Source organism: Zootermopsis nevadensis, unplaced genomic scaffold (genome assembly GCF_977971745.1).
Source record: "Zootermopsis nevadensis isolate Lab colony 2312 unplaced genomic scaffold, Znev_1.0 Znev_ptg000021l, whole genome shotgun sequence".
Taxonomy (NCBI): Eukaryota; Metazoa; Arthropoda; class Insecta; order Blattodea; family Termopsidae; genus Zootermopsis; species Zootermopsis nevadensis.
Genome location: NW_028259153.1, coordinates 16549978 through 16566273, shown reverse-complemented (window position 1 = coordinate 16566273; position 16296 = coordinate 16549978). Strand labels below are relative to the sequence as shown.

Below are 16296 nucleotides of genomic sequence, written 5' to 3'. Positions count from 1 at the left end.
CTACAGTATTTAAATTCTCTCTCTATATGAAGATACAGTAGAATAATAGCTTATAAATTAATATATCAAAGGATCAGTGAAATCACTTCAAGGTATATCTTGGAAACTTACATTCTGGTCACATCTTGTAATATTATTAAGAATTATGCATGAAGCTGACATACAATGGACCATTTAGCTCCCAAAATGTAGGGTCTTCAGAGATCCAAGGGTTTGATGGCTGTGCTCCTGAGATAAGTGGATCGTACTCTGTGTATGTTTCACAATGCTGAATCAGGTTGTCTAATGCTTGTGATACCTTAACACGAGTCCGTACAAGACAGCTTCGCAAAAAGTCCACCTGCAAACCAAAATTGAATTAAATTTTTTTCGATTATGACAAAAAAAAGGTTAAAATGTATGATATGGCCTAATTTAGAGAAGTCTGAAACATCAAGCAGCCCAAAATATTTTATTAGTCCAATAAGTAATTTTTACACTGTATTTATATTTGCATGACAAATATTATACTGAATGTACTGATTTATAAATCATGTCACACAGATTTCTTCATTCAGCTTAGTTTTGTTTTACCTCACGTTTCAGATCTTCAGGCATTCTTTTCTTAGCACGACATCCCCCCCTGCTTCTGTCAGGGACCGGGACCGGCTCAAGGAGGCTTAGGTAACCTGGTGGGGGACGGTACACTCGCCAATATGCTCGCTCCTGGCTGTCACTCACAATTTTGTCACCTTTCTTGCGCTCTTTTGCCAAGCGGACCTGTCAGAAATTCAAAAATATATTTGTAAAACATTATGACATTTTGATGTTTTCAGTGGAGTAGGATGTCACTTTCCTTCTGTGTGTGTATAGAAGATGCCATATTTTTATAGACACACCAAGTTTTGACATTCCTAGAGGAGTCTGGTTCTATGTTTTATTTACCCTTCTTGCTGAAGAGTGACTTATAATGTGAACCATATTCGATTTTTTTCAAATACCTCTGTATCTCTTATTTTAAAAGTGAGAAATGAACTTATATTATCAATGTCCATGACAAAAGCTAGATGACTGATAAAACCATGAGTTATAAATTATCTTCAATTTCCATTTCTTAACATGAAAAGCAATTATACAGCAATGAAATAGAAGGTTTCAATTAGAAACACATATATTTCATTGCTTACAAGAAAGGCTTTGATAAAGTGATGAGAACAAAGTTCTTTGGTCCTTTAGAGGAACATTTATGCAATCATAGTATAACTCAATTGTTACCTGTTCCTCTGCCTGCATGGATATAAAATCCCACTTGTTCTGCAAATTCTTCTTCAAACTAGTGAGTGCTTCCTAAAAACAAGAAAGAAAATAATACCCTACGAGTAAAGTGAAGATGAATCACACTGTGATAATGTGCAGTGGACCCTGCACAATGAAGTCATCAGGTAACACATTTCCGCTTAACAAATTGTCTCCTATAGACCCCCACTAACACAAATTTTTCCTCCATAAAACAACTTCTTACAAAATCACATGGTTGCCAATTTTGGCCAATCAAAGTGCTTTTAAGTGGACTCATCAACACCCATTTATGAGCATTTGGAGCTCTCTCCTTCGGAAAAAATTAATTTTCTCCGACCCCGCGTTCTCCATCTCTAAGCCAGTCATCTTCTTAGCCTAAGGTAAGAGTTGTTTTACTGTAATATTTTATGCTTTATTAACTGATTCTGTTACCACCTTTCTATTAATTTTAATCTTGCACTATATCAAGAAGGGTTAACTTATGATGGTCTTGGAATGAATTATGCCTTTAATACATATTTTCAAAATTCACATAATAAATTTTTCACATAACAAATTTTTACAAGGAATGAATTATATTTGTTGTGATGGGGTCCACTGTACTGTAATATAAAAATAAAGCACTAACCAGCCTTAACTTCAATACAAAATGGATCTGGGTGACTAGGTTCACGGTCTGGCCACTTCCAGAGCTAGTCCGGACTTGGTGGTGAAAACAAGAATCTTACGTTATTATTCAATACTACTTTCTTTCTTTTGGGCTTCATGCAACATCTGCTGAAAGTTTAAAAAAAAATTGTTTAACCGGGTGGACCTTCTTTCATCTCCAGGTTAAAAAAAAGGGAGACATCTACTCTACTTGGATTGAGAGTAGATCAGTCTACCAGAGCCAACAAAGCAGGTGTCTCCCTTTTCTAATAAGCTCAATCCTTTAAAACACTGACCTTTTATATGTTTCTAAAGAAAGCCTTTCAACAGATTATGGATAAAAGTCCACTGGGGCTAATCAACAGGTATGTACATCTACAATGACAACATCAATATAAATAAATATACTGTCAACCATAAAAGAGATTCAATTCAGAGACAAAAGAAAAATTTTCTGAAGGTATTGAATGTGAACATTATTACTGAATAGACAATATAATCTGAATAAGATATACAAACTTACAATCTCATACTCCTCTAGACCATGGCGCTGTTTATTGCGAAGGGTCCGCTTTACCAGGTAGATGGCATACTCAATGTTGTCAGGACTACGATGCTGCCACGGCCAATAGTATGGTGTCTGGAATAAAACAACTGCAGATTCTTACAAGTTTCTTCAAATATAAGTAACCTCAATCTGTGTAAGGATATAACCTAACAAAAAATTTCTATGTCTCAAGAATAAGGAAAGGATCAGTGTATATTTTGTGCTACTGATCATGAAAATATTCCTTCTGACAGCTTGACTGGAAAGTTTTTGTCTTCATGCTATCTTTATACAAATGAGATTTATGCAATATAGGGAGCTCTCCTTTGTTCTTTTTATTGCCTGCATATGTTTATGTTTGTTTTCCAAAATTACGTGACAGGGTTTGATGAAATTTGGTGTTGGGTGTTTGCAACAAAACTTGTCATATGAATTTAGTTGATATCAGTTTAATATGACCCTTACATTACATGAAGCTCAACTCAAACATCAATGAGGTTTTAGAATTTAATCATCGTAAGAAAATACATTACATAAAATATTTACCTCATTACGATTTTCATTTAAAACAAACTGAATATTAATGACAAAAAAGACAGATGACCTACATCATTGTGCAGCACTTCAGCTTTCAACTCCCACATACATGACCAGTCATTGTAGCTTCCTTGATTTCACTACAACAATATGACAACTATAACTAACTAACTAACTAGATGGCTTACCGAACCCGAAGGTTCATCACCGAATTAACCAAAGCCCTCCACCGGACCCTGTCCTGGGCCAACAAAATCCAGTTTCCTTCAACTCCTATCTCCCATAGATCCCGCCTGAGATTATCCTCCCATCTACGTCTAGGTCTCCCCAGCGGTCTCTTCCCTTCAGGTTTCCCAACCAGTACCCGGTGCACACCTCTTGTCCCATCCATGCGCGCTACATGTCCCGCCCATCTCACCCTTCTCGACTTAATCACCCTCACAATACTGGGGGAGCAGTACAGATTTTTAAGCTCGTCATTGTGCAGTTTTCTCCACGCCCCATCGTCTTCCCTCTTAGGCCCAAATATCCTCCTCAACACCCGATTCTCAAACACCTGCAATCTGTGTTCCTCCCTCTGAGTGAGAGACCATGTTTCGCACCCATACAAAACAACAGGCAAGATTATTGTTTTGTATACTTTAATTTTCAGGTTCTTAGAAATCAGACGGGAAGACAAAATATTTTGGACTGAGAAGTAGCAAGCATTTCCGGAATTTAGTCTCCTCCTAACTTCCTCACAAGTATCATTTTGATTTGTTATTGTTGTTCCCAAATATTTGAACTTTGTAACCCTTTCAAAGGATTTATTAGCTACCCTAAGATAATTTTGCCCGCCTGTCTTCTGATGACGAGATACTAACATGTACTTAGTTTTTTCTGAATTTACTTCCAGCCCCACTTGTCTACCAGCCTCTAGTAAAACTTCTGCGTTCCTCTTTATTGTATTTATATCGTCCCCCAATAAATTAACATCATCAGCATATGCCAATAGCTGATGTGTCCCGTTCAATTGCAAACCCTCCTGCCTACCTTGGACCTTCCTGATGGCGTATTCTAGCGCAAAGTTAAAGAGCAAGGGAGACAAAGCATCTCCTTGTTTTAGACCGTTCTTGATGAGGAATGTCTCAGATACATATTTACCTACTCGAATTTTGCTGCAGGTTTCATTTAAGCACATTTTTATTAGACCCACTAGCTTCTTTGGTATACCAAATTCAATAAGAATATTATATAGCACTTCTCTCTTCACAGAGTCATAGGCTTTTTTGAAATCTATAAATAACTGATGTACAGTCCCACCGAACTCCCATTTTTTCTCTAGTATCTGACGAATGCAAAAGATCTGATCAATCGTTGATCTGTTTCGTCTGAACCCACACTGATGATCCCCAATAGTTTCATTCGCATATGGGGTTAATCTTGCCAAAAGAATGTTGGATAGAATTTTGTATGAGGTTGATAGCAGCGATATTCCTCGGTAATTACCACACTCAGTCTTGTCCCCCTTCTTATAAATAGGAATAATTATGGATTCCTTCCATTGATGTGGCATCTCTTCCTTATCCCAAATTAACTGAATAAGCTTATGGATCCTCATATGCAACCCTTTGCCACCTGCTTTAATTAATTCGGCCGGAATCTGATCAATTCCTGGAGATTTATAACTTTTCAACTTCCCAATGGCTAGTTCCACTTCATCTAAGCTAGGTTCTGGCACCAACAGTTCAGCTGTATGCATTTTAATCTGTCTAATATCACCAGTATTATGAACATTTAAGAGCTCGCTAAAGAAATTTTTCCACCTATTCACAATTTTTATTGGATCTGCAAGCAAATTGCCACTATCATCCTTTACCAAATTAGTCTGGGGTTGATATCCTTTCTTAAAGTTATTAATGCCTCTGTACAGGTCTCTGATGTTTTTTTCCTTATTATTTGTCTCAAGTTCAGCAATTTTGCCCTTCAGGTATTCCCTTTTCTTAGTCCTAAAGGTTCTACTAGCCTCACGTCTCACGTTACATAGATTATCAGCATTTGTTTTGTTTGGGTTCTGCAACCATTGAAATTTTGTTTGCTTCCTTCGATCTATTAATTTTGAACATTCTTCATCAAACCACGGTTTATTTTGCTTTCTCCTGTAGTATCCTAGTTTCTCTTTTGCTGAAATTTTGATGCAGTTTCTGACATTTTCCCACTCCCTGTTGATGTCCACACTTTCATTATCCTCATTTGTCTCTAAAATTTGAAACCTATTCGAAATTTCAACTTGATATTGTTCCTTTGCCTCTCCCTCACTTAATTTTTTCAAATCAAATCTTTCTGTGTCAAAATTTTGTTTAGTTCGTCTACTTACTGAAAGCCGCTCCCTCACTTTTGCTACCACCAGATAATGATCAGTGTCGCAATCTGCTCCTCTGAATGATCTCACATCAATTACATTTGTCTGCCTTCTCTTATCTACTAAAACATGATCTATTTGATTGTGTGTTCTGCCATCTGGGGAAGTCCAAGTGTATTTATGAACATCACGGTGTGGAAATTTTGTACTTTTTACAATTAAATCTTTTGACGTAGCGAAGGTCACTGCTCTGACGCCATTATCATTACTAAGTGCATGGAGACTCTCGCTGCCTATTGTGGGTTTGAAGACATCCTCCCTCCCAATTTTTGCATTGAAATCTCCTAGCAGAATTTTCATGTGATACTTGCCAAATGTATCAAATACTGATTCCAATTCTTCATAAAAGCTATCCTTGATATCATCGCTTTTGTCTTCAGTTGGGGCATGAACATTAAGGACAATGATGTCGCACCAACGTCCTTCCAAAATTACGTAAGACAACCTGTCACTAACAAATTCTACTCTCTTAACTGCTGCCCTAATTCTGCTATGAACAAAAAAACCCGTCCCTAGCTGATGATTGTCATTCCCCTTTCCATAGAAAAATGTAAAATTGTCCACTGGGATCGTGCCCTCCCCCTCCCATCGCACTTCCTGCACTGCCACTAAGTCTAACTTATAATTCCCTAATTCCCTACACACTGATTTCAGTGCCCCAGCCCTATAGAGGCTCCTAATGTTCCAGGTACCAAATCTCATGTCCTTTTTCAATTGCCGTGGTCGTGCCAAAGAGTCCGTCCTGATCCGAGGCTTGGTTGATTTTTTCGTAACACATATTTTTTTTTAAAGGTGAAAGGTTGTTAGCCCTACACCCAACCCCCAACCTGGAGGACCAGGGTATCACTCTTAGTCTAGCGCATCTCCTTAGACCTGTCTGGCTTGGGTGACCCTACCATGAGCCGAAGCTCAGGCCGGCATAGCCCTAAGGGTCATTTGAGCACGCAAGCCTCCTCACCCGGCAGATTGCCTTCGACAAGGTGGTGATACCTTCGAGAAGGGTATGACAACTATACAAATCATAAAGTTCTTTGTTATGCAATATTCTCAATGTTTCACTTACTTAATCATTCTTAGACCTCGATATTTTCCTGAACACTGACTTAATAACAACAGTAAAATTGTAGTTAACTTTTAAGTATACCAAATAATCACTAAACTCACCTGGAATCGATATAGAGAACTGTCGTCTTTGACAACAAGATTCTTTGAATCACTGACAGGAAAGAAGTATCCATACTGGCAGAACTGGTTGCCTATGTGTACAGCCTCCACTACAAACACAAATAAAATACAATTGCATGAAAATCATTTAATTCTTCTACCTGATGCCTTGTGTTGTTATTGAACAGCTCAAAACCAAGCAACTTACAGCCTCCTTATTACAAAATCTTCCATAAGCAGCTGAAAGCTATTCAGTTGGACAAGAGATTTTTTGTAAGATTTGAGGTTATCACAACGGTGAGTCTGAAGATTTCTGTCTTCTGGGTTGTTGCGCTGTGTAGTCTGGTGGATGTTAACCAACGTTTCAGAGGTCATACTGCCTCCGTCATCAGCGCGATTGAACGACCTCTGAAATGTTGGTTAACATCGACCGGACTACACAGCGCAACAACCCAGAAGACAGAAATCTTCAAGAGATTTTTTGCTTTCACTGAAACTGATAATGAGATTCTCTAAAGCACACCACAGAACCCAACCCTGAACCAGTTTATCCCAGTCCACATTAATTTCTGTAAAATCCATTTTGATATTATTGTCTCATCTGCATCTCTAATTCTTGAAGATGTGAGGGACCCATAGAGGTAAGGACTAGAGACTTAGGATTCTCTCTAAGTTTACACAACGTTCTGGGAGTTAACTGCTGAATTCTTGAATAAAGGCCTGATGACAAAAAATTTATTGGGTTTATATTTCAAGGTCAGCAAAACTTGTCAAGGTAGAACAAGAACCCTTTGAAAACTGAATTTGTTTTACAACCAAATTCCATGTTATGAATTAAACACTGTAAAAAAAACTAACATTTAAACAGACTACAATTTTCTTACCTGATTCTTCAATGTTGAGGCGCTCCATCAACCACTCAATAAGGTCATAGCCTGAAATGACAAGACACACAAAAGTTAAGATGGTTGTTACTATTTCAGTTGAATAAGGACAACAGCAAACATGAGAGGAACAAGAAAAGTGGACAATTAGGATTCGAGGTTCTCGCAGCAGCGGGTATTAGAAATGTCTGTCTTCTGGGTTGTAGCCTGGTAGAAATTCATCAAGGTTGCTGAGGTCCTTGCTGCCTCCATCATCAGGGAGATAACTGCAAAGGGATTACAAATATAATTGAGTCAGATGAGCGACTGAGTGACGAAGTTTCGCCACTTACCTGAGAAGGCGGAAGGGATCGAAGTGAGAAACAGCTTCTGGCTCCGCACCGGGACCCCGGTTTCCGGATCCTGCATCTCCCGCACCAGCCCCTCCATCTGTACAAAACAAAACAAAATAAAACAAACGTCAGTAAGCCTTGAGTTTCACCCCATTCATTGTACTACAAACGATACGATATTCGCAGGACGTGTGTTATAACGCGGTAATATTTGAACCTCCGACTCTCTCATCTCCGAAACTTCGGGTTTAACCCAACTTTAAAGAGGCTAATCGCCCGAGATTTCAGTCCTTTCATTCGCCGTGAAGGCGACTTACATAATTTAAATAGCCACCGATATTTATAATTTACGTAGTTTTATTAAAATATAATTACATCTATTGTGATTCAATACACACAATACCCATTCATTATCGATAATAGAATGTCACTGATGTCGATTAGGATGAAGCAATCAAAAGGTAAGTAGCCATTTTAAGTAAAGGGCTATAATTTATTTCAGAGAACTATTTTGTGTAATATTTAAATAAGTTAAATTGAATACTTAAAGATATGAAGAACAAAAATTTCCAACTGCGAAAACCTTTATTAGCAGTAAACGAATATCAAGAATAACAAGTAAATAACAGCAAAGAATGAGTTTGGAAAATATGTTCACCCTAAATTCGGATAAACATTTACACTTAGAATTACGTAACACTGAAATACGCGAGTCCCTAACCGTGCTGTTACTTCATTACAAATAAAGACATATTTCTTGCATAGATATAATTTTGGATAGGAAACGAACAATTTGGTTCGTTGCTAATCCAACTGCAAAAATTATGGCTACAAAAATCTCATTCCAGCTGCCAGTTTGCCATTTCCACGCGGTAATCGTTCTTGCCTACTCAATTTCACGATCGGTCGACGTGATCGCCTATAGACTGGACCCTCCGAGATACCTACAGCAGACTGGCGGCGTCCTGCAATGATATCTTAAAAAAAAAACTACGTGTTTTTGTGGGAACTGGGGAGATCTGAAATTGTGTTGAGAGGTCAATATACTACAAAATACTATGTAGGCGCTCCTCTGACCGTTTAATGAACAAATTAATGTTTGTGTAGTGAAGCTGAAGCTATTCTAAATATTATGTAAGAATTCAGTCCGTACCTCATAGAAAACAACACTTCACCATTACAAATACCAAGTGGCTAATGTTGTTCAAGGAAGTAATCCTTGTTTACACTAAGAATCGCACAAGGTCCATACATATAAAATAGCATTTCTTGGCTGTTAAAGCTGGCGGTACATAAATTTCCACTGTGATTCAAAGGGTTAGAGCAGCTGACGAGCTTGGAGCACGCAGCTTCATGTTAGTGCCTTCATTAGTTAAACACGCGTATAATGAAATTAAGCAAGTGGTGGCTGGAATGTAATTAACACTTGCGACACTGATTACCTCACATCGTAGTTAATTTTCTAGAAAAACTCGGTGATTTTGTACAGAATCAGTATGTAGTCTACATTAGTTCCCCCTCCCCAAATTAATGTATTAAGTGCAAAATGTTGCGATATCGGACAAGTCATTTCTTTGTTTTCCGAACGAAATGAACGGAAAGCAACATACTGGTGATTTATTTCTTCTGGAAATTACAATCTAATCTCGATTTACAGAATTTTCATTGGAAAGATATTTCGTAATCCAGCAGCCAGTAAACGAGTGCACTTCATCTCGGTTTGTTTTGAAATCGAGGGCTGTAGTCTGGCCAAGAAATTTAACGTTTGACGATGATAAAAAGAATGTCATTCAGTGTAAGATGTGAGGTTTTCACAGCGGTGAGTATGAAGCTTTCTGTCTTCTGGGTTGTTGCGCTGTGTAGTCTGGTCGATGTTTACCAACGTTTCAGAGGTCATACTCCCTCCATCATCAGGGCGATGAGTATGAAGATTTCTGTCTTCTGGGTTGTTGCGCTGTGTAGTCTGGTCGATGTTTACCAACGTTTCAGAGGTCATACTCCCTCCATCATCAGGGCGATGAGTATGAAGATTTCTGTCTTCTGGGTTGTTGCGCTGTGTAGTCTGGTCGATGTTTACCAACGTTTCAGAGGTCATACTGCCGCCATCATCAGGGCGATGAGTATGAAGATTTCTGTCTTCTGGGTTGTTGCGCTGTGTAGTCTGGTCGATGTTAACCAACGTTTCAGAGGTCATACTGCCTCCATCATCAGGGCGATGAGTATGAAGATTTCTGTCTTCTGGGTTGTTGCGCTGTGTAGTCTGGTCGATGTTTACCAACGTTTCAGAGGTCATACTCCCTCCATCATCAGGGCGATGAGTATGAAGATTTCTGTCTTCTGGGTTGTTGCGCTGTGTAGTCTGGTCGATGTTAACCAACGTTTCAGAGGTCATACTGCCTCCGTCATCAGAGCGATGAACCAGACTACTCAACGCAACAACCCAGAAGACAGAAAGCTTCAATGTCATCCAAGTTTCGTAAATATTAGGATTCTCCTCAGCCGAGCTAAGCAGAGTCAGCCAGCCGAGGGTTACAGCATTGTTTTCAGCTGATGGGTATTCAGAGAATGCCTGTTGAATATCGGAACTACCTAAGTTCGCAGCAATAGTTTCGCAATTCTATTCATTACTTAGCTGCAAAAGAGGCTCCGTCATCTACCGGAAACAATTTCTCCCAATTCTGATGATACTCAAATGACGACTTCTCGTCTTTCATGTTCCTTTTATTAACATCCGCACCACTCGGTCGTTTCACAGCTTACGAGATAATAGAAATGATAAAGCACTGTTTCAAATCTCTCCGTCTGTTTTTAAATAGATCAAAATTTCGAACGTTTTGTGTTTGTAGTAATCGATCATATATTTCGGTACACTACATTAAGTGGGGCCACACCAGTGTCTCTTCCACATAAGCTGTTCGCACGGAAGCCATTTTGGTATTACTAATAGTAAGATTTTAAAACAAACACAGACGGTATGGCCTTTCATGGCATCATTTTCATACCAAAATCTGTTCAATATTTCAAACGTTACTAAGAACAGGACGACATTATAAACTTATATTTCATTACAAGAGAAATAAATTGAGTTTAAAATAAAAAAATCCTAGTATGGCAACCTGAAGACGAGGGTACATATCAGCGGAAAGGTGCATTTTAGTCTATATAGGCCTATGGGCTAGCACTGAAAATGCACATGTACAACATAATTACGATGTAAAGACACTTTCAATAATTTTAAATTATCTTCAAATGTTTCATGTAATTATTCATATTAGGTCACCAGGAGTTTTTTTTTATTTCCTCACAAAGTGCGGTCAGACATTATGATTTTGTACACATATCATTAAGAGCATATTTTGGAAATTGTGACTGATGTGAACCACCGCTTAATATCCACGTACATATTGACACTTTGTAATTATTGTTTATATTATTTCACGACTCCCGCCACGCAATCAAGAATCCATCGCATCATTGACTGGTGTTCCCTCCAAGCAGTCTCCAGCTGTCACGGTAGATAATTCTTCTCTAAATACGGACAGGCAAATGTCAATTAAAGCTGAATAAATCTTATGTAAGCGACTGTCCATGTTTAATTATGTAGCAAATAGCTACGGTAGATATCAACACTACACAGCCACAGGATGTAAGCCTATGTGTACAATGCGTTAACTATCGATCGATCAAATCAAGTCAATGAACTTCAACGGGATAGACATAATTTCACTCTACGACTCCTGACTGGTAAATAATCAAACAAAGGACAATATTTCTGCTTCTGTACGATTCCTTGTTGCTCATTTTGAACCCAAAACGCATAGAATGAAAAGCTAATGTTTCCATATTTGTATCTTACCGTCTGCTTCTCCGTACATCTGTTATGTCCACAGGTAAAACCCACGAAGGTACTTAACAGACTGCTTTGTTATTCGGGCTTATAATGAATGTTGCCGGCCGATTCAATGTTTGTTCGTATCCGTCAAATAGCCTAGAATTCCTAAGGCAGAATAAGGCCAAATGGTGTAGTAGAAACAAATATTGTTAAACATTTTATTAGCATTCTGAACTTTATAACTTCAACGGGCTGGTCTTAATCAAAAGGTGTTTTGTTTCTATTTCTCTTATGATGTCAAAAATATCCTACCATTGCTTAACAATCTGCCTGTTCTGAATGCATTCAAATGTACGGACAACGATAGTGCGTAACCAACACTGAATTTCGCATACAGAACGACTTTTAAATAAAGTGGGAGTGATAACTATTCGGCCGCTACGTTCTGTAATAAGTTAATCCGGACGGGATTCAAACTAAGTACTCTCGAATAAAAGTTACAACTGCACAAAACTGAATGCCTGGAGTTTCAGTCCACGCCACCTGAACATATTTATGACGAGTATTCAGACACTTGAATAAAAAAACGTAGCCCTTGTTCCTGGCACTTTCTTTCTCACGATGTCACAATAAAAATAATCTGCAATGCATTAGTTGCTAGTCGAAGTAACTAATTGTCTTTGCACAATCCGTAATGGGAAAAAAAAGGATGATGTGTCGGACCGCGTTTCATCTCAGACTGTTTGAATTTCTATCAAATTTCGTATTCAGGCGCGAACATTAAAATTTTGGAGGTGAATTTAATTGTGGTTCATAAGGGTATGATATTGATCCCTACTTTGCATAAAGCTCAAATCGAAACGTGTCGCTTTTCTAAAAAAACTGCCCATCATGCAAATAAAAAATCGAGGCACAAAATGTAACTTTGATACCAATAACATCTACAACTTTTCTCCTGACTTACACAATGTGTCTGTAGTAGATTTTTGTCTTCATACTCACCGCTGTGAAAACCTAAAATCATATGTCTGTAGTAATCTGCATTACAACAGTTATCTCTCCAATAAAAACTTTGCAGGCAATAGACATCAAGATCATTAAGGTATGCAAAACTGGAAAGACGCATCTGAAGATAAACGTACACAAATTTGATTCTTGTTCCCGGCACTTGAAGTTGGCAACCCTGGTTAGGCAGGCGACGACTAGGATCGATAATGGCAGAGGGCCCGGAATCGACGCTGCATCCACTTGCACGTCTGAAGCACTACAGCTGCCTCGATTGTTGTCATACAATAATTTGATTTTATAAACGTCAAAGTTGGGGCCACTGAAAAGGATATGTTACCAACATAGGAAGGAAACATTGCAGATATTTCAGACACAAGCTTAGAACAACAAAAGGCCGTCAGATGATACGAGAATGCCAAACAAAGACGAGAGAAGCTGAACTGGGGCCACACAGCGCTTCCTTAAAAATGGTGTCACTGTAAAACATAGGGACGGTGTTTATTCCGAATTCAGGTTGAATGTGGAGCAACTATACCGCCCGGCTGCAAATTTGTTTCACTTTAGTGTCACCAGAATAGAATAGAATGTATTCACATTCCACACACCCTCCATAGGCCTAAGGCAAGGATATTGAATGTCATTGCACACATACAAAACTTGTTTCTAATACGAGTCAATTCTCCGCTCAGATAGAGTATATATGGCTGGAAATGTCGCTTATAAATATACTTTGTAAGTTGCTTTCACAGTTTCGTTTCTTGGTTCAACAAACAGGAGAAATGGGGATGATAGGTTTCTAAGACGCACCTCGGGAGCATAAGTGTCTACTTCCGCTTCCGGGTGTGAGTTATACTACATCCACAGTTTAAAACATGCTATTTAATCTTGTGGCAACAGCGCTGCAACGTATGGCGAGATAGGGGTCATGAGACTCAGACACAGTTAAGTCACTCTCCCGACGTCAAACGCACGGACCCGCGTACAACAAGGGATTCAGCTTTGCGACTCTGCAAGGAATGTGAGCGGGGCACAGTTCACCCACGTTTGCCCTACATCCCCCCCCCCCCCCCCAGCTTCTACAGTCGCAAAGCTGAGTCCCGAACAGCAACACACTTCTGTTTACAAACGCTCACAGCGTAGGCTACTGGACAGACGATTATTTGGGACTATGCGATGAGGAGGCTATTACGTTTAATTAACACAACTGTTGCAGTCTTGAAAAACGCCAATGAAGGAAGCAGTAACATGAAAATTAAACGATTCAGGAAATTTACGCATAGCCCAACATTTCTTACGCGTTTCTTCTGCTACAGCCATTAGATCTTCACTTCGTGAATGCTTTCTTGTTAAGAGCTGTGCAAGGCTTTTGTTCCGTCAAAACATGACCTTTGCCAATGGCGCCAGTTACGTTAAAGATGTATGGATCAATGAACTTTATGTAGGCGGGATGTCTGGTGTCTGGCTTGGGATTTCCCAGCGCATTTTCAAGGTCATTTCCCCACGTAAGTCTCCGAAGTTTCCATTACTGTACGATTTGAACAAGAATTGTAATGTGTTGACTAATTTTAGTAAAACTCTCGATATGAAATTTCATAAGCGGTTTTACAGATCTTTCATGCGGACGGACAGATATGGCGAAGGTAAAAGGCGCTTTTCGTCAGCTTCGTTGCAAAAGTGTGTAAGGATGCATTAGTATTACAACCCAATGTAATAAAATATATAAACAGTTAAATATTTCAGTTTGCATTATTGACTCCCTTATAAAGGAACGTCCCACGCCTTACAGACACTGTAGTTTTTCGTAGTTTTCCTCAGTTCCACCAGACAACTGCCCGGATAGTGTAATATAACATAAGATATTAAAAATCACCGTTAAATAAGCCACAAATAATATAAAATACAATTACAAAAAATCAAGGCCTATGAAGATCTGAGGTTCTCACGGCGGCGACTACGAAGATGGCTGTATTCTGGGTTGTTGAGCGATGTAGTCTGATACAAGTTAACCGACGTTTAAGAGGTGCTTGTTGCCTCCAACCTCAAGGCGAAGAGTATCCATCGCTCTCATGATGGAGGCAGCAGGCACCCCTGAAACGTCGGTGAACTTGTATCAGACTAACCGCTCAACAACCGAGATACAGCCATCTTTAAGGCTTATGAGGTGTGAAAAATCCCAAAGGATTTTAATCAACCCCTGTCTTGTGGAAAAATAATCATTCCAGGAACAACAGAAGAGAAGTGTCAATCTTACCTTGTCAAAGGCAAGAGGCCTATGCCCACGGTCCCGGTCAGGTTGATCCATGCTGTTCTTGGAGTGGGATTAGCGGGGGGGGGGCTGGGGAGGGGGGGGAGAGACGGTCCTAACCGAACTCCATGGGGCTCTGGCCCCACCCCATCACGCCAGTCACCCGCACATGCGCACTGAAAATAAAACTGCAGCCAATTAAAATCTTATACTATGACCATAAAATACGAATTTAGCTACAATCAAAAGCAGAAACTATAATTTCATTGCTCAGGAAGTGTGTTAAGACCGTTGACCATTTTATTTCGTAAGGAAGCCCTTTGAAGCCGAACTTCGTCCAACTAATGCCTAAAAATATTCAGTCCGTACCTCAAAGAAAACAGAACACATCTCCAATGCAAATACAACTTCTTAATACTAAGAAAATAATCGCTGTTTACAGTAAGAACCTTACGAACCCCACAAATAAAAAATGCAAACACATTAATTTTCAGAGTAGTTAGAACGTACCACTGGGCTTTAAAGGGTTAAACCACTTTACGCGTGGGTAAATGTGCAGCAAGGCTGAGAACACATTAAAAATAATATATTATTTCAAGAATTTGTGACTTATGTCTTGAGGCAGGGATGTATCATCTGGAGTCATTTCATTATACAGTTCACTAAGCCACTTTCCTTTCACGCAAGACGCACTTCTGTTGTCAATTTATGTTTCACAACGAATACCGAAACCTTAGTTACGAAGAGGAAGATGGCTATATGAAAACGAGACGCTGTATTTTCTTCTTCATACTGCATATTACCAACTATTATCAATTAATAATATATTAATTAAATCAAGTTCAAGAAGCGGTTTGTGTCACTGTTAAAACCACACACAAGCCAAGAACTGAAGAGCTGTCAAAGAATGTGCTGCTGCAGATATCCGTAGTCCAGTAGGGATACTGAGAGCAGGGAAGATTGCTGGCATTAGTTCATATCGGTAAGAAACTTCAGATGTACGTTTGGCACCAGGAAATACATATTTATCCATCTGTGCCATCAGATCTTAGCTCAAGTTCCTTTCACGCTAGAAAATCTAAGAAGTGATTTGGGATGGCTGGATATTCGAGAGCAAAGTTTATTTTAGCTGTTTCGTTAAATAGGGAAGATATACGAACAGCCTTGTTGAACAGGAAGAGGAAAGTGAGGAAAAGGCAGAGGAAATATTAACAGAAAGAGAGGTATATACTGAATAAACAGAGAAAGAATCTCAGGTAAAAAAACAAACAAAATAACAGAACCTCGGAAGTGTGAGAAGAATGAAGGATTTAAACAAATAACTTAAGAACGCCTGTGCTATGACTACCCGCCCAACTGAGGTGCCAGAGAAGTGGTCAGCCCGTTAGGCGACTACCATTGCGACAAACTTGTTGAACAA

General features: G+C 39.1%; 1 protein-coding gene across 4 annotated transcripts in view; it reads right to left on the bottom strand.

Annotated features, from left to right (window-relative positions):
- Positions 1 to 16296, bottom strand: part of LOC110835563 (uncharacterized) — a 51912-nt gene that overhangs the window by 18777 nt on the left and 16839 nt on the right. For 2 of the 4 annotated variants that reach the window (XM_022075893.2, XM_022075894.2), the window contains exons 2-9: positions 14883 to 15052; positions 7792 to 7888; positions 7460 to 7510; positions 6576 to 6685; positions 2450 to 2566; positions 1255 to 1326; positions 574 to 759; positions 165 to 340 (exon numbers count right to left, since the gene is read on the bottom strand). In XM_022075893.2, the coding sequence (XP_021931585.1) occupies positions 165 to 340; positions 574 to 759; positions 1255 to 1326; positions 2450 to 2566; positions 6576 to 6685; positions 7460 to 7510; positions 7792 to 7888; positions 14883 to 14933 (860 nt within the window). In that variant the 5' untranslated portion in view covers positions 14934 to 15052. Of the gene's footprint in view, positions 1 to 164; positions 341 to 573; positions 760 to 1254; positions 1327 to 2449; positions 2567 to 6575; positions 6686 to 7459; positions 7511 to 7791; positions 7889 to 14882; positions 15065 to 16296 lie in introns of all 4 variants that reach the window. The other 2 variants (XM_087353217.1, XM_087353218.1) reach the window with 2 other exon arrangements.